This window comes from Ceratotherium simum, chromosome 7 (genome assembly GCF_057802395.1).
Source record: "Ceratotherium simum simum isolate JZ-2026a chromosome 7, ASM5780239v1, whole genome shotgun sequence".
NCBI classification, from domain to species: Eukaryota; Metazoa; Chordata; class Mammalia; order Perissodactyla; family Rhinocerotidae; genus Ceratotherium; species Ceratotherium simum.
Window position 1 is genome coordinate 39540065 of NC_141906.1, and position 22066 is coordinate 39562130.

The window sequence follows — 22066 nt, forward strand, 5'->3', positions numbered from 1 at the left end:
ATCTGAGGACTAGACAAGTTGAACTTGGGGAAAAGTCCCTGAAAGAAACTGAGCATAGCATCCCTGGACTTTCACAGGACACCCAGAGGTGAGAGCCCACAAATACCTGTGAAAATGACAGATTTTCTTGGCCTACCATTTTTCCAAACTGACGTACCCCGTCAGCAAGGAGGACTCAGCAAAGTTTCCAAACCACGCTAACCTCACACAACTTGCTCTCAGTTTCTTCCGATACTCAAGGGAAAGTTATAACGAAAAGGCTCACCTGTGCTGGGCTGAACCAACCATGTGGGCAGGCACAACGCTCCCCACAAGTCCCTTTGCCCTTGGAGCTCGTCTTGTGGGGGCTTTTCCGCACACTGTCCCACAAGGTGACCAGCTTGGTCCTGTTTGAAGCTGGGCCCCCCGGTCCTGAGGACGGCATGGTCTGAGAACTGTACCCGAGCCCCTGAGGGCTCCTCTGCCAGCCACAAGCGCAGTGGGCATCCCTGATCAGTGTGGGTGCACTCCTGCCGGCATCCATCCCATCAGACCCCCGGCTGCAGCTGTGTTGCTTGGTGAGGTATGCATTCATACTGCACTGATGCCTACTCTTTCCTTTGGTCAGCTCTGCACAGGAATGTCTCCTCCCTCACACCCCTTCCTTCCAGGCAGTTGTAAAAGTCTTTTTTTCTTCCCGTGGATCCCTCTGTATCTTTGACAGCTGCTATAAGCAGTGCATCGTGGGAGCAGTGGGAGCAGCGAGAGCAGCTCCGCACAGCATTATCTGCGGGCTGGTAGCTCTTTGTCAATAGATGACTCAACTCACAGAGCAACTTGACAGTATCCCTGCTCTAGGCAGAAGCAATCAATGCTCCACACAGCTGGGCTACAAGACTGTACACCGTGTTACAAACCCTTTTTGGATGGAGCCCCACAGTAAAGAGTACTCTTTGCAGTTTGGCATTCTGGCTTTTCCCTCTCCTAGCTGATCCCCACACAAAATACAGACCTCAGGAACGAGAGCTTCTTATCAGACTAGCAGGACCCTTCTTTCCAGAAAGGATGCATCTAGGCTGAAACAATATAGCATAAGCAATTTAAAGTGATGTGAAAGTTAACCTGTAAAGGAATTTCCAACATTTACGAGAATCACTTATCTAGGGAGATATTTCCCAAGACACAGACCAAATCATGAGGTAACTAAATAAGAGCATCAATATTAACTCTAAAGAACACCAATTCCTTTAGAAAAATCAGTGCAATCACAGCATTATACTAGAGTCCTTTAAAATTTGGAAGTTTAATTTGCTTTAGTTTATGATTATATATTATAATCCAAACATATATTATTTATACTATGAATGATTATTAATTCTTTCTGATTCAAAATAAAGCAATTTTCAAAGTTCAAAACTAATGGGTTGGCTTATTTTAACACAGTGTTTTTCCTTACCCCAAATTATTCTGAGGATTTCCTTTCAAATACTTTACCACAACAAATACATTCACCACAGAGAGAGTCTGCATTTTAAAGTGAAAGACACATCCAATTCTGCCATCCAGTATTTTGGCTTCCAAAGACAGAATTTTCAAATTCTTTCACTGAAAAATGAGTGAAATCTATCCAATTTAAAGCAATTGCCTTCCAAAGAGGACATGATTGTCTTAAAATTTTAGTATGATTGCAGAAGCCACACATAGTATTTTCAGCAAAGGGAAAGGCTAATTACTACAGCATTTAGAATTTTTATTCTGTTTGAAAGTTTCCATATCTGTTGCCAAAATGTCTATCCTTATCACATATCCCTAAGGAAATAATTTTGGTTCAACTGGGAAGCAAGCTGCCATCTCTGCAGCACCAAACAAAGATGATATAATCCCAGGATATAATTATTTTACCTATTGACCATCAGGTGCCATCAGATCCACCTTCTCAGTGGACTGACCAGGTACTGGGGCAATGTAGACCTCATTTCTAACTGAGTTTTCAAAGTTCTTATTTCAAAGGCCAGTGTTATAACATATTCTACATTTCAACACTAGGACTCCCTGGATAAGTCATTGTTATGCATAAAAATTCTGAAAGGAAGGAGCAGGATCTTGTCTTTCTGTGTATCTCCACAACAGGGTCCTTTCCCAAATTCTGCACAAGGCATTGATTTAAGTACTTTGTCTGGCATAGCGGGCATTCAAAACACCTTTGCTAAATAATAATGACCCATATGTGTAAGTTCAAAGGGCAGGCCCTTGTCTGTTATCGACCATTTTTTCCCAAGCACCTAGCATACTGCCTGCCCAGCACATAGGAAGCTTATGATAAACACATTCTTTTGGATGGATAAATGGATGGTTGGGTGGATGTGTAAACAGAAGGAAAGGGTAGAGGGACGCAGGAGTTGACTAACACTTTTTGAAAATAATATTTAATTCATTAATGATACAAAAACATAAACTATTCCTTTAAGGTTAGCTTCAGTGCTGGTTTTGGGATGTTAAACAAATTTGCCAGAAAAAAAAATGAAGACTTGAACTTTTGGGCAGAAATAACAATGGCATTAATGGTCTTTCTTCCTGAAAGAGAATCAAAGAGTCAAGACCAACACCTAAAAACAGCAAAATTGAGGCAAATAGATCATCATATGACCCTCAGTGGGAAAAAGGCAGAAAATAATCTCTCTCTCTCTCTCTCTCTCATTTTTTACGCTGGATCAAAGGATAACGCCTGAAAGAACTGCTGGGTCAAATAAACCCCTGGAGAACTTCATATTTGTCTGGTGTCACCATGATGCATGGCGATACAGTAGGACTTGATGTGATATGGCAATACCATCACCGCCAAATGAGAATGTCAGGAAGTGATAAGTTTGGCTCTCTCCAATCTTATCCAACCATAGATGCTTCTCTCTAGCTTTTCAGGGAGATATCATCGCTCAAAGGTCCAATGGCATCTTCAGGGAACACATGCCTTGTTCTCACCCCTTTGCCTCTCAAGTATAAGAATCAATCTGCACAGGAGTAAGTCAGTGTGAATCCCTTACAATTTTGTAATGGCACATGCAGCTTACTGCAAGACAGAAAATTTCCTGGCTGGGCACTACTCAAAGATATTATAAATCTTCATAGGGACCTAAATATGTTATGAATGGGTTGTTTGGAATGAGCTATTTCTTCCCAAAACAAGGACAATAGAATTACTGTTTTAATAACCTCAGCCTGTCATTTCTATATAGATTAAAATATATCATACATTTCATAACTAATGTTACTTTTCTTCAAAGATCTTAAAGACCGTAGCAAACTTTCGTTAAACTTGTTACAAGACTATATTGAAATTATTCTTTTATTTTAATACATGTAAAATAATTCCAGCCTTCTCCCCTCACCCCCCAATTTTTTTCTTTTCAAACATGACATTTGGTTTTCCAAGTCTGAGGACAGACCACTAAAACAGATAAATATGTCCAACTAGCCCACTGTACTATGAGACAGACCTGCTAATTAAAGATAATTCAATTTGAACAACTGTAATTGGACAATTGTAATGACCATGAGAAGACATGCAATTCTGGCCGAACAAGAATTAGTGGTGCACAAGTACACATCCTACTTATCATTGTGATTTAACATGGGCAGATGGTGCACAGGGCAATTCCTAGATGAGATATATCTTATTGACTTCTCTTTGACCTGGCACTGACTCTACAGAACAACCACTAGTTTTAAAGCTGGGGCTTAAAACTAATATCCCGGCTTCATTTGTTTAATAGAAAAATAAACAGCAAAGACGAATTACTAAATAAATTGTACTGCACTAAAACACCATGCAGATTTTTTTCCAGATAAAATTTCCTTCAAGCACTCTATGCATATGGGAAATGAAAATATTAATTACAAAAGAAGAGCTAAGTGCTTGCTAAAGGATGACTGGGTAGCAGAAGCCCTTTAGCAGCTACAAGTGATGTGCTAAATAATCATAAAATGGAGGAAAGTATTAGATACAATTTCTCTTGATTTGAAAAGTGTATACAGTCCATTCCTGTGACTGCAAAGACTAGCGATGTTATAAATGCTAACAAATTAATATTCCTCTACATCTAATAACCTTCAGCCTAGGGCAATCTCCAGATTCAAGCACATTTACCTTTCAAAATAAGAGAGAACCAAGAATATTTAAAGATTTTTAGGCTCTAAAATTATTTTCAAAATACTTAAACCAATTTAATCATAAATCTTATGAGGAAAAGACAAGCAGGAATTACAGTGTGGAAGGACACATGCCTAATTGCCATAGAGATTTCACCTGGACAGAGGATTTCATAGGTAGTAGAAAAATTTTTAAAATGTCCCAAATTCTCACTACTATACTTGTATTTGGGTGGGTGTTGGTGGGGAGGGGATTAATCTGAATTAATGAAAAGGCTAAACTGTAAAATGGTTTTCAAAAAATGCAGATTTACTACATTCTAACACACTTAGTAACATTATTAGAGAAATAAGAATACAACTTATGTGACATTGCTTAGTGATTCTGAATGGAATACTAATCAAAAGGTAATAATCATTCATAATTTTCATATTTTAGCAATTGAATCTGTGATGAACTACAGTACTATAAGAAATTTGTTCTCATCCTTCAAGATTAAACTAATGTCACTTCTTCTATGAAGCTTTCCAGATCTGCCTGACATATTCAGTTACACTGTACAGTATTTGTATATTTGTCTGCGTAAATATATTTCACATTTGTCTCTTTCTCTCAATCACCATGATGACCACCCTAGTCTCCTAGCATCATTTCTCTGTAGAACTGGTGAAATAGCTTCCTACCTAGTCTCTGGCATCCACCCTTATTCCAATGCATCCTCACATAACAGCCAGAGTGACTTCTACAATGCGAATATGATGAGGTTCTACCCCGCTTGATGCCTGTCAATAAAGTCTCATTTTCAGGGGATCTTTTTCCCCACAGACAGCACAATCTTTAAGTGGCTTTCCTGGTCCTTAATCATGCCCTGTGTGACCTGGCCTCTCCTGCTTTCACCCGTCTCACCCATGCCTCACCCCCTCGCTCTACCCTCCAACCACACAGACCTTGAACACCTTCACTTAGTCTCACCCTGTGGCCACTGCTCATGCTCTCTTCCCTTCTCCACACCTTCATGCAATTCATTGGTACTAACTTTTCTGTAGGGTGCACCAAGAGACAACCTCCCGAAAGCCATCCCAGGGAAACACAATACAATCTAAGAGAGTGGACTTAACTATGCAACACAGTTTCAAAACAAGTCTGCCAGACTTTATTTCCCACCAGATTGCCATCCTTAAGCCTCTTCTACTTAGACATTCTGGAGTTCTCTCAGCATTCCAGAGCTCAACTCAAATGTCACCTTTCCAAGAAAGCATTCCCTGGATACTGTACCCCCTCGTCCAGAACAGATCATGCCATCCTCCCATTAAATACTCATTTAGAACCTGTGCTTCTCTATTGCAACACTTAAGATGATTGTATTTAAAACACAAATTATACTATTATTTGTTTCGTGCCCTTCTCCCCAAACAGAATGTAAATAACCCCCATTAGAGAAGAAAGAGGGCTCTCTTTCTTGCATCTGTATCCTTTGAACTAAGCACAAACTAAGTGTTTAGTATTTATTAAAACATACCAAGCAAGAAAGAAGCTAAAATTGTCTTTCAGTGGTCATACCAACATAGGTATTTGGGTCTGTGTTCTACCTCTCAGTGTAAGATGAATAAATAAACATTTTGAACTTGAAAACAAAATAGCAATGTCCTCTTACGGTCATCATTTAAGTAAAACATTCAGTGTGGTTGAGTGGTAATAAGTGTATTATGCTTTTTTTGAAGAAATTGTTAGTGGTTTTATAATATTAAGAAATTGAAACAGCTTCTGTTTATTTTAGCAAGACATTCATTCATAAAAGCTTCCCTTCTCAACAGCTTGGCTTTTCTCTCCAGTGTTTTCAAGTTGTTCTCCCTTTATAGCTTGATAGTGCAAAAGGGGGAATGGTTCCCCAAGTCAAAACCCAGTCAATGGTAAAGCAGGGGCAGGATCCCAAACTCCAACCATTGAAAGTCACGTTCCTCTTAAAATGATATAATCCAAAGGCATAGTGACTTCACAGGATGTTAAAAGTGTATATTAGGGAGCAGAAAGGTAAGACTACTTCTTTTCCTCCCCACCAATCAGGTAAGAAAGCTAAAAAAAAGTTAGCATTATTATCCATAACAAGCATCTTCTTTAGTTTTTTTTTAATTGTGGTAAAAAATACATGAGATCTATCCTTTTAAATTTTTAAGTATACAGTACAATATTGTTAACTATAAGCACAATGTTGTACAGCAGATCTTGAGAACTTTTTCATCGTGCATGACCAAAATCCTGTTCTTCTTGAACAGCAACTCCTCATTTCCCTTCCTCTCAGTCCCTGGCAACCACCATTCTACTTTCTGCATCTCCAAATTTCACTACTTTAGATACCTCATATAATATAAATGGAATCATGCAGTATTTGTCCCTCTGTGACTGGCTTATTTCATTTAGCATAATGTCCTCAAGATTTATCCAGGTTGTAGTATATGGCAGGATTTCTTTCTTTTTTAAGGCTGACTATTCCATCGTATGTATATACCACATTTTTTTATCCACTCATCCCTCAGTGGATATTTAGTTTGTTTCTATCTCTTGGCTGTTGTGAATAATGCTTGAATAAACACAGTAGGACAAATATCTCTTTGCAATCCCAATTTCAATTCTTTTGGATAAATACCCAGAAGTGGGATGGATGGATTATACAGTACTTTTATTTTTAACTTTTTGAGGAAGCTCCATACTGTTTTCCATAGCAGCTGAGCCATTTTACATGTCCACCAACAGTGCACAAGGGTTCCAATTTCTTCACATCCCCACCTACACTTGATTTCTGTTTTGTTTTGTTTTGATAATGGTCATACTAACAGGTGTGAACTTTGTTCTTTCTCAAGATTGTTTTGTCTATTCAGGGTCTATTGTGTTTCCATATGAATTTTAGGATTGTTTTTTCTATTTTTGTAAAGAATGCAATTGGGATATTTACAGGGACTGTACTGAATCTGTAGATCGCTTTGGATAGTATGGACATTTTTAAAATGTTAAGTCTTCCAATCTAAGAACATTTATTTGTGTCCTCTTTAATTTCTTGCATCAATGTTTCATAGTTTTCATTGTACACGTCTTTTGCTCCCTTGGTTAAGTTTATTCCTAAGTATTTCATCCTTTTTGATGCTATTGCAAATGAGACTGTTAAATTTCCTATTAAAATTGTTCATTGTTAGTGTGTAGAAACACAACTGATTTTTGTATACTGATTCTGTATCCTGCAACCTTGCTGAATTTGTTTATTACTTCTAACAGTTTTTTTGTGTGTGTATCTGTGAAATCTTTAGGGTTTTCTACATATAAAATCATGTTATCTGTGAACAGAGATGATTCTACTTCTTTCTTTCTGACTTGGAAGCCTTTTATTTGTTTTTCTTGCCTAATTGCTCTAGTTAGGACTTTCATACAACATTGAATAGAAGTGGCAAGAGTGGGCATTCTTATCTCATTCCTGATCTCAAAGGAAAAGTTTTCAGTTTTCCACCATTGAGTATGATGTTAGCTGTGGGTTTTCATATATGACTTTTATTATGTTGAGGTAATTTCCTTCCATTCCTAGTTTGTTGAGTGTTTTTATCACGAAAGAGTGTTGAAATTCGTCAATGTCTTTTCCGCATCTGTTGAGATGATCATATGATTTTTATCCATTGTTCTGTTAATGTGGTATATCACATCAATTGTTTTTTGTATGTTGAACCATCTTTGCATCCCAGGGATAAATCCCACTTGGTCATAGTGAATGATCCTGTTAATGTGTTGTTGACTTCAGTTTGCTAGTATTTTGTAGAGGATTTTTGCATCTACTCATCAGGAATATTGGCCTGAAGTTTTCTTTTCTTGTGGTATCTTTTTCTGGCTTTTTAAAATTGAAGTATAATTGACATACAATATTATATTAGTTACAGGTGTACAACATAATGATTTGATATTTTTATAAATTACAAAATGATCATCATGGTAAGTTTAATTACTGTCACCATACAACATTATTACAATATTATTAACTATATTCCTTATGCTGTACATTATATCCCCATGACTTATTTATTTTATAACTGGAAGATTTTATGTCTTGCTCCCCTTCACTATTTTTGCCCATCCCCTCAACCCCTTCCCTCAGCAACCACCAGTTTGTTCTCTGTATCTGTGAGTTTGTTTTGTTATGTTTTTCTGTTTGTTTTGTTTTTTGATTCCACATGTAAGTGAAAGCATCTGGTATATTTCTTTCTCTGTTCTGACTTATTTCACTTAGCATAATACCCTCTAGGTCCATCCATGTTGTTGAAAATGGCAATATTTCATTCTTTTTTAATGGCTGAGTAATATTCCACTGTGTGCGTGTGTGTGTGTGTGTGTGTGTGTGTGTATATATATTTACCACATCTTCTTTAACTGTTCATCTATTGATGGACACTTGAATCAGAGTAATGCTGGCCTTATAAGATTAATCTGAAAGTGTTCCCTCCTCTTTAATTTTTTGGAAGAGTTTGAAATGGAATGACATTAATTCCTCTTTAAATGTCTGGTAGTGAAGCCATCTGGTCTTTTTATTGTTGTTGGGAGGTTTCGGTTATTGATCCAATCTCCTTACTCATTATAGATCTGTTCATATTTTCTATTTCTTCATGATTCAGTCTTCATAGGTTGTTTGTTTCTAGGAATTCATCCATTTCTTCTAGGTTCTCAATTTGTTGGTGTATAATTGTTCATAGTAGTCCTAATACTTTTAATTCCTGTGGCATGAATTGCAACATCTCCTTTTCATTTCTGATTTTATTTATTTGAGTTTTCTCTCTTTTTTTTAGTTAATCTAACTAAAGGTTTGTCAATTTTGTTTATCTTTAAAAAAACAGATCTTAGTTTTGTTGATATTTTCTATTGTTTTTCTATTTTCTATTTTGTTTGTTTCTCTTCTAATTTTAACCATTTCTTTCCCTCTGCTAACTTTAGGTTTAGTTTGTTCTTCTTTTTCTAGTTCCTTGAGGTGTAAAGTTAGGTTGTTTATTTGAGATCTTTTTACTTTTTCTAATGTATGCATTTATCACTATAAACTTCCCTCTTAGAACTGTTTTTGGTGCATCCCATAAGTTTTGGTATGTTGTGTTTTCATTTTTGTTAGTTTCAAGATATTTTCAAATTTCCCATTTGCTTTCTTCTTTGACGCACTGGTTGTTCAAGAATGTGTTTTTTAATTTCGAAATATCTGTGAATTTTCCAGTTTTCCTTCTGCCATTTATTTCTAGTTTCATTCCACTGTTGTTAGAAATATACTTGGTATGATTTCATTTTTTTTTAAATTTGTTAAGACTTCTTTTGTGACCTAACATGTGCTCTATCCTATAGAATGGTCCTTGTGCACTTGAGAAGAATGTGTATTCTGCTGCTATTGGATGGAATGCTCTGTATATGTCTGATAGGTCCTTTTGGTCTATAGTGTTGTTCAATCCTTTTGTTTCCTTATTCATCTCCATCTGGATGTTCTACCCATTATTGAAAGTGGGGTATTTAAATCCCCTACTATTATTGTGTTACTGTCTATTTCTCCCTTCAGTTCTGCCAATATTTGCTTCAAATGTTTTGATGCTCTGATTGTGGGTGCATATACATACATAATGGTTATATCTTCCTGGTGAATTGATCCTTCTATCATTATATAACGTCTTTCTTTGTCTCTCTTGACAGTTTTTGACTTACTCTATTTTGTGTGATATAAGTATGGCCACCTCTGTTCTCTTTTAGTTGCCATTTGCATGGAACATCTTTTTCCACCCTTATACTTTTAGCCTATGTGTTTCCTTAAATCAAAAGTGAGTCTCTGTTAGACAGCATACACTTTAATCTTGTTTTTCTTTTTTCCTAGTTTTTCCAGCCACTCTATGTCTTTTGATTGTCAAATTTAACCCATTTACATTTAAAGCAATTATTGATATGGAAAGACTTACTATTGTCATTTTGTTAATTGTTTTCTGCATGGCTTGTAGCTTTTTTGTACCCCTTTTCTTCTCTTGCTATTTCTTTGTGTTTCATTGGTCTTTTTGCAATTATATACTTTGAATCTTTTCTCATTTTCTTCTGTGTATCTTCTATATGTATTTTCTCTGTGGTTACCATGGGGCTTATGTAAATCTTCTTATAGTTATAACAATCTACTTTAAGCTGATAACAATTTAACTTCAATTGTATACAAACACTCTACACCTTTACTTGTCCCCCACACTTTACTATTGATGTCACAAATTACATATTTTTTTATTGTGTATCCATTAATATATTTTTGTAGTTATAGTTTTTTTGTTCTACTTTTGTCTTTTAACTGCTTTTAGTTCTTAATAGAGGAACTAAAGCACTAAAAACTGAGCTTGGTGCATATAAGGCACTGATATGTTCTTGTCCAAGCCTTAATCAACTTGAAAGTTAATTTAAATATTTAAAGTCTATTTATTTAAATGGGGGAGTGAGCTCGTGGCTCTTTATCAGATTCTTGGGATCCTAACATGTATAACATCCTGGGAATGCTGTTTCCAAGTGCCAGTCTCCCCCAATATTCCAGTGCTAGATGCTCTACTGACCCGTTTCAGATTGCCAGGAACAGACAAGGTAGTATGGGAGTGTGGGGGCCTGAGGCAGGATAAAGGCATGTGCCATCCCCTGTTTCATGAGGAAGGAAATGCATGAATAATGACATGTGCAAAAATAACATTATAGTAGTGACTCATAACTAAAGAAAAGAGAGAGAGAGGGAAGGAAGAAGAAAGGAAGGAAAGAAGGACAGAAAGGGGAAGGAAAGAAGGATGGAAGGGGGAAAGAAAGAAGGAAAAAGAAGAAAGGAAAGGAGGAGGGAACAGTCACAAACTGAGGAAAGAAATCTCTCAAAAAAGATAAAACACAGAGTCAGGTTGAATGATGCTATGCACATAATCAAACTGGAACAAATATAAACTGACCTTCCTCTGACTTTAGGACAGTCTGGCTGACACCAGTCAAGTCCCCCTGAAGCAGTCTACCTGGCTTTTTGGAGCTTTCACATTCAGAATTTGAGAGAGAACCATGAGCTGAAATCTGTCTTTCTTTGGTCAAAGTCATACATGGTCTTATTTTTCTGATAAGTGATTTGTAATAGATATTTTCTAAATTTATCAAAAGGTTAAAAACTTTCTGAGTTAAATATAAGCCAGATTCTGACTTGTCAGAAGTAATTCATCTGTGGATTGGCCTAAAGGCAGTGGTATGGATTAATAGAAATGACAGGCCCTCTTCCTGCTGAATGATCTCCTCTCCTTGGAGACTTGACATTTTAGTAAAGTTTTACCTAACTGGCTTTGCTTTGGCCTGTACATTTCAAATTCACATTTAATTAATCATCCCCTCCTCTGTGATTCCACGTTATTTTGCTTTTGTGTGTTTTCATTTTGTTCAATAAATATTTATTGAGTGCCTATGCTGCATCAGGAACTATGCTAGGGATAAAGAAGTGAGCTGTAGACAGTGTAGCAATTTAGCAGAGCAGAAAGACCTTGAATAAACAAGTGCGCTGAGTGATGAAAGGGAGACATACAGGGACAATGTATGGGATCTCCCCTGCTACTGAACTTGTCCCATCATAATGAGTTTTATAATTATACGTGGGCATGTGTGTCTTTCCTACTAGATTATAAACTTCTCAAGAGCAAGGACCATATTTTATTTTTAAACTCACACCCTCCTTGCCATTGCCTCACAGTATAATTATTATTGCTCAGTAAATACTTGTCGAATTAAACTTGGAAAATATGGGACTAGGCTTTAGGAAACATGCTCTAGTTCCAGCTCTGCCACTAACTAGCTGTCTCATCTTGGACAAGTTACTAGAACTTGTTAAGTTTTAATGACCTAATTTGAAAAATTAAGGGGGTGGGCTAAGTGTCTATGAGGTCATACTCAGTGGTTGCCGAAAGACAAGCATAGCTGATGAGTGATGCCCTGTCAACATCTTTAGATTTAATCACAATACCTCTGAATTGACTGTAAAAATACAGATTTAATATATTATTGTTATAAATATATGGTTAATTATTTTTAACACACAGCAAGATGGTTAGAGTATGGTATGCTTAATTTTTTGGCTTATTTTCTCAATTTTACATTCTTTCAATAAGACTTTGCCAAATAGAGAGGCAGTATTATACAGTGGTTAGAAGCATGACCCCTGAAGAAAGACTGCTATGTCCATCCTACCTCCACCACTTATTCAAAGGCTGAGACAAGCACCTTCTCCCCTTCCCTAACAGCTGTTTCCCATTCCTATGTAAGATCTGAGCACATTTTCATTGCTGCATAAATATTTGAAGTTGGATGCAATTTTCCCCTCATTGGGAACATTTTTTTCTATATTTTTGCATAATGTGATAAAGCTTTGTACAATATTTATGTACTCTTTTCTTCCATTCATAATAGATGAGGCATGAGCACTAGAATCAGACTTCTAGGTACACGTCCCAACTCTGACCATTATTATTAGCTTTGGACTTGAGCAAGTTACTTAACCTTTCTGTGTCTCAGTTTCCTCATCTATAAAATAAGGTTGATAATAGTTTCTTTCTCATAGGATTGATGTGAGAATAACATGAGTTAATTTCTGTAAAATACTTAGTACAGTGACTGGCACATAATAATGCACAACAAACTTTATCATCCTCTTCCTCATCATCCTCATCATTATACCCCTCCCCACTCCAATTATAAGTTCCAGAGGTTGACATTTTAAAGTTCTGCAGTGTCTATATACAGACACTCAATAAAGGTCAATTGATTTCATTTGAATGTCAGGATTCCATATTGGTCCTAAATTTCTTCCCAACTCCTATTTTTGGGCAGGACAATCTGCCCCTGGGGCAGGTGCTAAATAACATCATCACTAACAACAACATATCTACCATTTATTGAGTACTTATACTATGTCCCAAGCACAGGTATTTCATTTGATCCTAATAACCCTATATGGTAAACAATGAGATGCCAGTTTAAGATATAGAAATTGGCTTAGAAAGATTCTATAATTTTTCCATGGTCATAGTATTAATAAAGACTGGAACCAAGAATAAAATCAAGGTCCATACAACACTGGAACTAATGAATGAAAACCTGTGCAAAACAGCATCTCACTTCTATGTTGGACTTTGGTTTTTGAAAATACTGTTATATCCTTGATTTTTCTTAATCCTCAAAATAGCCCCACATGGTAGGCAGGGCAGGGGAAAAACTGAGGTTCATTACTGTGAAATGTGTCTAGGGTTAGACGGCTGATAAGTGATATCGTTGGAACCAGAACTCAAAGCTTAGTGTTCAGTCCAAAATTTTTCCACTATTCCATCCTGTCTCTTCACACAACACACTCCCTTTATAGGGATGAACACATGACATAATGTCATTCCCTTTTCCATCAAAAAATGGGTAAAAGATGAGGAATATTTAGTGAACCTAGAATATAAGGTTTTAAGTTTGGTGTTAGCATAAAATTTGCATTTGCCTTCTTTGTTCCTCTTTATGACCTAAGGAAATTATTAATCAGGATTTTGAGAGGTCTGAGGAAATGGTTTCCTAAACTTGAATGGCTGAAATGAAAATAAAGTTTCTGTCTAATTGTGTTTTCTCATACAAGTCCAGGAGGTTCCGCAGTTCCTTGCAGGCACAAGAAAGAGGTTTGAGTTTATGCAAACCTCCTATATTCTGGCTGTAGAACAGCTTTAATCATAGCAGCTGCAGCTACTATTTATTGATCAGTTGCTATGAATGTGCCAAGAAATATATAGAATTAGAGCTAATTCTGTCAACAGCCCTGAAAGGCAAATATTATTATTCCTATTTCTAGATGAAAAAATTGAGGTTCAGAGAAGTTAAGCAATTGCTCAAGGTCATGCAGCCATTAAATGGTAAATTTATGCTTCAAACCAAGGTCAGTCTGATTTCAAATCCTCATGCTTCCTACTCCACCATGTTGCTTTCCTCAAAAAAAAAAAAGATGATGAATAAAACTGATGTGAGTCTGCTGCCTTTCTTTGGCTGATATAAGTACTTTAAATGTTAAACTCTGAGTCAAGCTGTGGGGGCTTTGGGAAAGCAACTCAAATTCTAATTATATAAAACCCATGTTCGGGCAAAGTCCAAGCAGAAATGAGTTACCAGCTACTTTGGGGTGGAGTTCTTTACCACCTGACAGTGAGTATTCATTTAGGCCTGCTGGGCTAAATGAAATATGGTATTGTGCACCCTAGTGCCAAAGTGCCCACTGTGAGACCTTTCAAGAAAATCTCCTCTATTCTAGATCTTACTCATAAGCCAACAAAGCAAACACGATATTGCAAATGATCTGTGGATTGGGTTCTGCAGAATTGATGTTGGGTCTAGGATGCCCCTCTTGGAGCCCAGGTACTGACACTGAAAATACATTAGGGAGGATTCACCTGGTGGAAATTTATTAGCATGCAGTTAACAGTAAAATCTTTTCTGTAGAAAGGTCATTTACTTCATCCTTGGAATATGTTCTTTTGGTGTAATTTGTGCAGCAAGAATTGTGTGTCACTTTATATGCAATTTCCAAAATAATCTGCTAGGAAAGAAAAGTACAAAATCAAATATCTGATATTTCTCCTTCCTTATTTTCACAATTCCCTATTGAAGACCGTAATATTGCTTGCCCTCCTTTAGGCAGGTAATGTTTAGCCTGTCTGGAGGGCAATGGGGGAACTTATTACCTGTTTGCATCCAATCTGCTAGGTGGCCTTTTTCAATTAGGCAGACAGCACAGCAGAAACAGCACCTCGTTCCACATGGAGCAAATTACTAGTCAAGCTAAGGAGGACCTTGATGTGAATGCTCATATCGTTCTCCACTGATATGGTTACTGTGCAATGGCAGGCAGGCCCCTTTTCAGCTCCAGAAAGCACCAGACCATTCAGGATAGAAATCAATCTCATGCAAGGTAGAAAAGAAAATGAATTAAGGGCAGTAAAACAAATCCTTCTGGGAGCAAGCATCCAACAGGAAGTCCTGATTATCGAGCTGCAGTGCAGGCTCTTGATGAGACTCAGTAGTACCCAGGTGAGTGACTAAGTAGGAGTTTTGCACACTGGAACATCATTTACATGCACCATTTGCATTCCTGCCCACTTTTCAGACTTTCCCCATCAACTGTCTTTTGGCTGTTCCCATACAAAGTCCCCATTGTTTTACAAAGATTTCTACAAGGGAAAGACTACATGGGAAGATCTGACATTCCTCTGCTACCTTGGTTCAAGGAAAGGTCTTTTAAAAATTGCCCAAAGTGTTTCTAAAATTTAAATTGTGCTGTTGAGCATCTGCATTCCAAATGGTTCCCCAACTAGCAAAAACACAATTGTTTTGCTTTAAATTAGGCTCTGACTAAAGTATGTTATCTTATGATCTAGGGTTTTGTCAACCATTGGGTTTAGTCCTTGCCTGACTCGGCATTCAGTTGACAGTTTCTTCTTTGTGATATTGCTGATCTCTGCTATATCCTTCTACTGTACCAGAGAGGAGCTGGCCCCTTTTCAAAGGTAATCTAAGCAATCACTTCTAGTTCCTAATAACTTTGGCAGTTAATATGTACAATTAAGCTACAGGAAAGTAAAAGGCTATTTACACTTTTTCCTTAAAGCCAAGCTCTTTAAGTGAGAATGAAGAAACCCATATAAAAGCAGCATTCACAACAAAATAGATCTGTCTCTAAACAAAAAATATCCATAGTATGATACCACCACTATCTTAACGTTAAAATCCATAATGCTGGAGATGGCCCAGTAGCATAGTGGTTAAGTTCATGCGCTCTGCTTCGGTGGCCCAGGGTTCGCGGGTTCAGATCCTGGGTTCAGACCTACACATCACTCATCAAGCCACACCGTGGCGGCGTCCCATATACAAAGAGTAGAGGAACATTGGCACAGATGTTAGCTCAGGGACCATCTTCCTCAAGCAAAATGAGGAAGATTGGCAACAGATATTAGCTCAAAGCCAATCTTCCTCACCAAAAAAAAAAAAAAAAAAAATCCATAATGCTTAGCTTTACATTTCAATTCTCTGCAAGTCAGTTCCATGAGCCTAAGCATTTAGATCTCTAATCCTCACAATAGCACACATACTGAGAATTACCTTAGTCAAATTATATGAGTTCTTAGACAAATCATTTAAAGCTTAGAAATGCCTAAGGATGTTATTGTCACAAATACAATGACGCCTTTAAGAAGAATGGTGGGGTTCAGAGAGTGGAGCTCAGTGGAGTACGTGAGCGTGTGTGTGTTGGGAGTGGGAGTGGGGGTGTGGGCGGAGACAGAGGTGATGGCCAGAAGTATCTGCTACCAAACTATACAGATACTTCCATACGCCCTTCAGGCTGGCATAGCCCCACAATACCCAAATATTAAACAGTTGCCCAGAGAAACGGCCTCTGGGAACTTCACTAAATCAATATTTAAATTGAAAACTATTCTCACAGCCTCCTTCCTTAAGGGTACACCAATCTTATGTTTTAGTCTCCTGGAATCTCACACAAAGTCAGGACAGAGGAAAGCTTTTGTTGTTGAAATCCTGAAATGTTTGGCTTTTATGCCAACAATGCTCATACTTTTCCAGAAATAAACCCTAGAACTTCTGAGGTCTGACCTGCATTAGTGACCACACAAGTATAGAAGTCTGAGGGGACACTCTTGTGTATTCTGCTAGTTCTTCCACATGACTTAACTGCTATTCTTACTCACTAGCAGATATAGAGGTGTTAATTTACCAAAGAGAAGTGACATATGACATAGTTTTCTCGGTTTCCGTTAACTTTCAAGCGCACAGTCACCTGTTGACATTTTCAGTTCTCAGAGGCAGCAAACTATTGAAACACTTGAAATCTATTAGTCCACCACATTAAGAGCCAAATACAGGAAACAATTAGGGATAGAGAATTTTATTCATTCATTCAATAAATATTAATTGCACGCCTATAATCCAATACTGTGCCTGATATTCAGTTTACAGCACTGTATAAGATAGATATTGTCCCTGATCTGATGTTGATTTCAGACTAATGGTGGAGACCTTGAATAAATAACGAGAGATATAATCATTTAATTACAACTTTGATAATGGTGATAAAGGAGAAGTTTAGAGGCTATGAGAATATGCACAAGAGGCTTGAGGGACAGCTTCGCTGAGTATGTGACATTTCAACCAAGAAAGCTGATGTATATGAAAGTAAAATCTGTTCCACTATTGATCAATTTGGCAAATAAAATCAGAATGTGTTGAATTAATTTACAATCTGAAATGTATACAGCTCCACATGAAAAAAAATGCATTCCAAAATGAAATAGCTAAAATTTACAGCCCCAAATATATATTTCCTTATTATTTAAAACTGATGCTAGCCAGAACCAACTCACAGCCTTATATTTTAGGTAAACTCCTTTACTACAAAAAAAGAAAGGATAAAGCCAAAAAGCAAGCAAGAAAGAAGGAGGAAAGGATGGGAGGGAGGGAGGGAAGAAAAGGTGGTTAAATAACAATTTTAATATTACTTCAAAAATAACAGAAAGAAATTTATACCATTGCTGGCCACAGTACTGGTAGCAACATTGTGCTGCTTAAACTTAAGAAAAGGCAAAAAAAAACCCCAAAAAACCCCAGATCTCTTTTATCTTGATAATAGGGACATACCTTAGGTGGAAATTATGGAAATATTTGTTGAGTAAGAGGGTGGCACTACTGACAGACCTCTGAGGAATTCTGGACCAAACATCTAAGCTGAGATGACCTTTCTAAAGCAGTATAGATATGCTGAAGCCTTAGGTTTTCTAACCATTTCAAACCCTTTAAACCTGGAGTTTGCATGTCATTTCTGACTCCCTATATTGCTAATAATATGACCTTTGACTCACAGAGGACTTGAAAGCTCTTGAAGACAGAGAAACAGATTTGAATCCCAACTCCACTATCTATCAGCTGTGGAACCTCTGCGAATCACTTAACCTCTCTTAGCCTCAGTCATCTCATCTGTGATCTGAAGGTGATGCTTACTTCTTAGGATTGTTGTGAGAATTAAATGAGGTAATGCTTGTAATGCACTTAGCACCATGCCTACCTGGTACATTGCAAGGGCTCAAATTTTAGGCTTCTTTGTGGTGATGGTGGTGATGATGATGACGATGATGATGATGATGAAGATGACTATGAAGAAGCCTACTGTAATAACAGGACTGGATTAAGATATTTAATAGCTCCAAGCCCTGAAAAGATTACTAGCCTCACCAATATAATTAAAAATAATTTTTCACTCTTTTAATTAATGTTACTCATATTTATGCTGCAATTAAAATAGCTTCTTTCTAGATTTTTCTGATTGCAAAATTTTGAATGTGTTTACCACTAAGGCCTTTTCTCACTTTTTGGTGCCCACCCTTTGCTAGTTCTCTAAACACACATCACTAGTTTGCCTATCTGGTAATTTAACATTGCCCAACATAATTGGGAGATGTTAAAAAATAAAATCAAAGAAGGTTATTTCTCTGATTAAATGCTATAACAATTGGAGGATAGCTGTTATAGCCTCCTGATAAAGAACTATTTGACTTCTTTAGCTCCATCTCTCCCTGCTCCCCAATCTTCTACAGCAAGTCCAGTGTCTTTAGTGCTGGATTCAATTCAGTTCCTCACAACCATTTCCAACCCTCACCTAACCCCATGACTGCTTGTCATGCTACAAAAGAGTGCCTACCCAGGGAGTGACCAGCGACTCATAAAGTTTGCTCCCTTACTTCCACTCAAAGTTTGGCCTCACAGATTCCTCTTACCAAGATCACTGAGTCCCATAATAGTCACATGGATCAACTGCTTCTCCTGGTTTCTGATTTTTGACCCAGTTTCTTGGCTCTCATCAGCCCTCTCCCTCTGGTGGGTCATCATCTCTAGTGCTAAGCCCCGAGTCAGCAACCACACTAAATGACCAACCTGGCTCACCAGGAGCCAAGTCTGGGAAGACAGCCAGTCTTCCCACCCTGAAGCAAGCCTATGGTTACACAGCTCTTCAGGGCTGGAGAGATGCAGAGCATAGATGACTGTAGCAAGGGGGAGGAGGAGAAGACAAGCTGGATGAATTTGCTGAGTAGAGGTGTAACTGAGTACCCACAAATTGAATATTCTCGCCCTTACCCTCACACCTCTCAATTTCCAAACTCAACCCAAGGGAAAACAAGCCTATTCTCTCTCTCTCTCTCTCTCTACACACACACATATACACATATACATATATGTATGTATACATTATATACATATTTATATTGTTAAACTTTTTGTGATCCTGATAAAATCTACTTGTGACATTTCACTATAATTAGCATGATTAAGTATGACATTATTTATCAGGATAATTCTCTTTGACCTTTATTCAATTGTTTTAATATGTGCACTTTTTATGTGAATATGGGAAAGTGTATTAAACTCTATAAGCTTTAATTTTCTTACAAATAAAACTGGGCTTTATGGTGGTATCAACTTCGTCGAGATGTTGTGAGACAATACATGTGACATATCTAGCCTATTTCTTAACACAGCTAATAAAAGGGGAACCCAGGATCCAAACCCATGTGGTCTGACCTTAGAGCAGAGCCCACAGTTAGCTCATTATAGTGAGCACTCTTAATAAAAGCAGGCTACCATTAGTACTGTTATTGTAACTATTGCATTCATTGTAGAAAACTTAGAAAATTCAGATGGTCAAAGAGAAAAATTACCCACTGTCCCTTTCTTAGAGATAACAGTTTTTAATATTTTGGTACTGTCCTCTCAGACTTTCTTCCAAATAAATTTTTTTTCTCAAAAGTAGCATCATACTATGCTTACTGTGTTTAATCTGCTTTTATGTTTAATATACGTTGATTTTTTTCACATGACTAAATATCCTCAGTAGATTTTACAGACAAAGAAAAATTTGGTGTAAGTGACTAGACAATTTGGAACCTCTGACTAGATCTTCCATCTCTGATAATGGTCTTAAAACCTATACTCTTTGTATTGTATTAGCCTTGCTAATAGCCTCTGAGGCTTATGGGCATGTTTCCCAGTTTAATGACTCACAAAAGGACTTACTTGACAGAAACCACAGCAGACACAAGACCTCAGAAACGGAAGGGATTTTCTCTCCATCACATAAGTAGTAAGGAAGAAACAGCACTTCATAAAATATCATTACAGCACAACGACCATGGGTTTGACCAGGAGCTGGCAATTTAGCCAGCATCTGGTGCAAAACCCATACAGGAGCTCCTCATGGACGGAAGACAAGTAGCTCAAGCAAGAAGGGAAGTAGTAAACTTTATCAAGATATTTGGAAATATGAAAATATAAAATCAAGAGGACAGCTCACTGGATGCGTAGGTCTACTGAAGTACCACAATACCCACCATGCGTCTTGGTACCACAATGTAAATAAGAGGGACGTGCATTCATTCATTCATTCATGAATCGTTTTTTAAAAACACAGTTTGAGCCAAGTATCAAATTTGTACAGGTCAAACTCCCCACCCACATGAATCTTATATCTCCAACCTGGTGCAATTGTCCACCAAGGTTTGCTTCTCTGATATGACCTTTCTCTTCATCACCTACTCAGTTACCAGTCCAAGCCTTATTTCCTTAACGAACTCCAATCTGAGAAAGCAACCTGATCACCCTCTTCTCTGAAGATTTTTATATATAACTGGTTAAAACACTTCATTTAATATTTTGCAACTCACTTTTTCTGGGATATCAAAAAAAGAGATATTCCCAGTAAGGGGATTTTCCAGATAGTTTAAAATTTTCCTAGTGATTCCCTTCGCAGTTTTGGACAAGTTCCCTAACAACTATGAGCTTCAGTTTCCCTATCTATAACATATTAATAATACATACCTTGCAATGTTCATGTGATAATTAAATATTATATATATTATATAAATTTTATATATATATATACAGGACAGCTATCATAGTTCTTCATATATAGAAGTAGTTATTAGTTTTATTAGCTTTAATTAATATGAATTTGTTAACTAGGATCATTCATTACAAACATCTATTATTGTAACCGATTACATTACAGTGTTATCTACACAGACTATAGTGGCTTACTTCCCTTTATGCTAAATATCCAAAAGTTGCTATGACATCTTGTGCACATATGTCCACACATTATAGAGGGATTTAGCACTTCTTTTCCCCTCTATATCACAGCAACGTTTCAGCTATCACTTAATTCTCCAGCTTTCTCTCCCTACTTCAATCACTCCGAGAGTAGGAAAGGTTCCAATAGTTGATAAAACTTATTGGAATTGTGTTAAAAGCTAGAGTAATAGCATGGAAAGAACTTACATTTATGAAGCATTAATGTGCCAGCCACTATTAGAACCATTATTTCATTAAATCCTCAACAAACTTTTTGAAGTGAACCTTGCTCATCATTGCCATTTTATTGTCCAAGCTGAGACCTAGAACAGTTAATTACCTGCAAGTTTTTATCCTATACAATGGACACAGTGGATATTCAATAAATGCATGTTGATATTTTTTCTTTATTTGTCTCTATTTTTAAGGAAATCCTGGGGCAAAGAATTTTAAAAGATGATCCCTCTTGCTTTCAGCCGACTGCACATGTCTTATGCCATCATCTCTCCCACCTTCATTTGATGCAATGATATATGATTTTTCCAACTTAAGAATGAGTCTGGACTCCAGTGTAATGTCCTTTGCTCAGTCTCTCTATCAAGATCACCCCTTAGGAAGCAGAGCTGAACTCTGGACCCCAGAGTTCCAGCGTCTCTCCAAGAAAGAAGCCCTCATTAAAACAATCTCCTTTAGAGAAGAGTCTTATTTTCACATATATGGCATTGTTGGTACATGTGCTTCTTAGAGCTGAAG

The 22066-nt window shown here is 37.2% G+C and overlaps 1 protein-coding gene across 8 annotated transcripts in view; it reads right to left on the minus strand.

Annotated features, from left to right (window-relative positions):
* Positions 1 to 22066, minus strand: part of DLG2 (discs large MAGUK scaffold protein 2) — a 1864788-nt gene that overhangs the window by 711253 nt on the left and 1131469 nt on the right. For 5 of the 8 annotated variants that reach the window (XM_087433535.1, XM_087433534.1, XM_014790366.2 and 2 more), the window contains exon 1: positions 266 to 574. The exons of the other annotated variants lie outside the window; for them this stretch is intronic. In XM_087433535.1, the coding sequence (XP_087289661.1) occupies positions 266 to 574 (309 nt within the window). Of the gene's footprint in view, positions 1 to 265; positions 575 to 22066 lie in introns of those variants that run through there. 8 annotated transcript variants of the gene reach the window in all.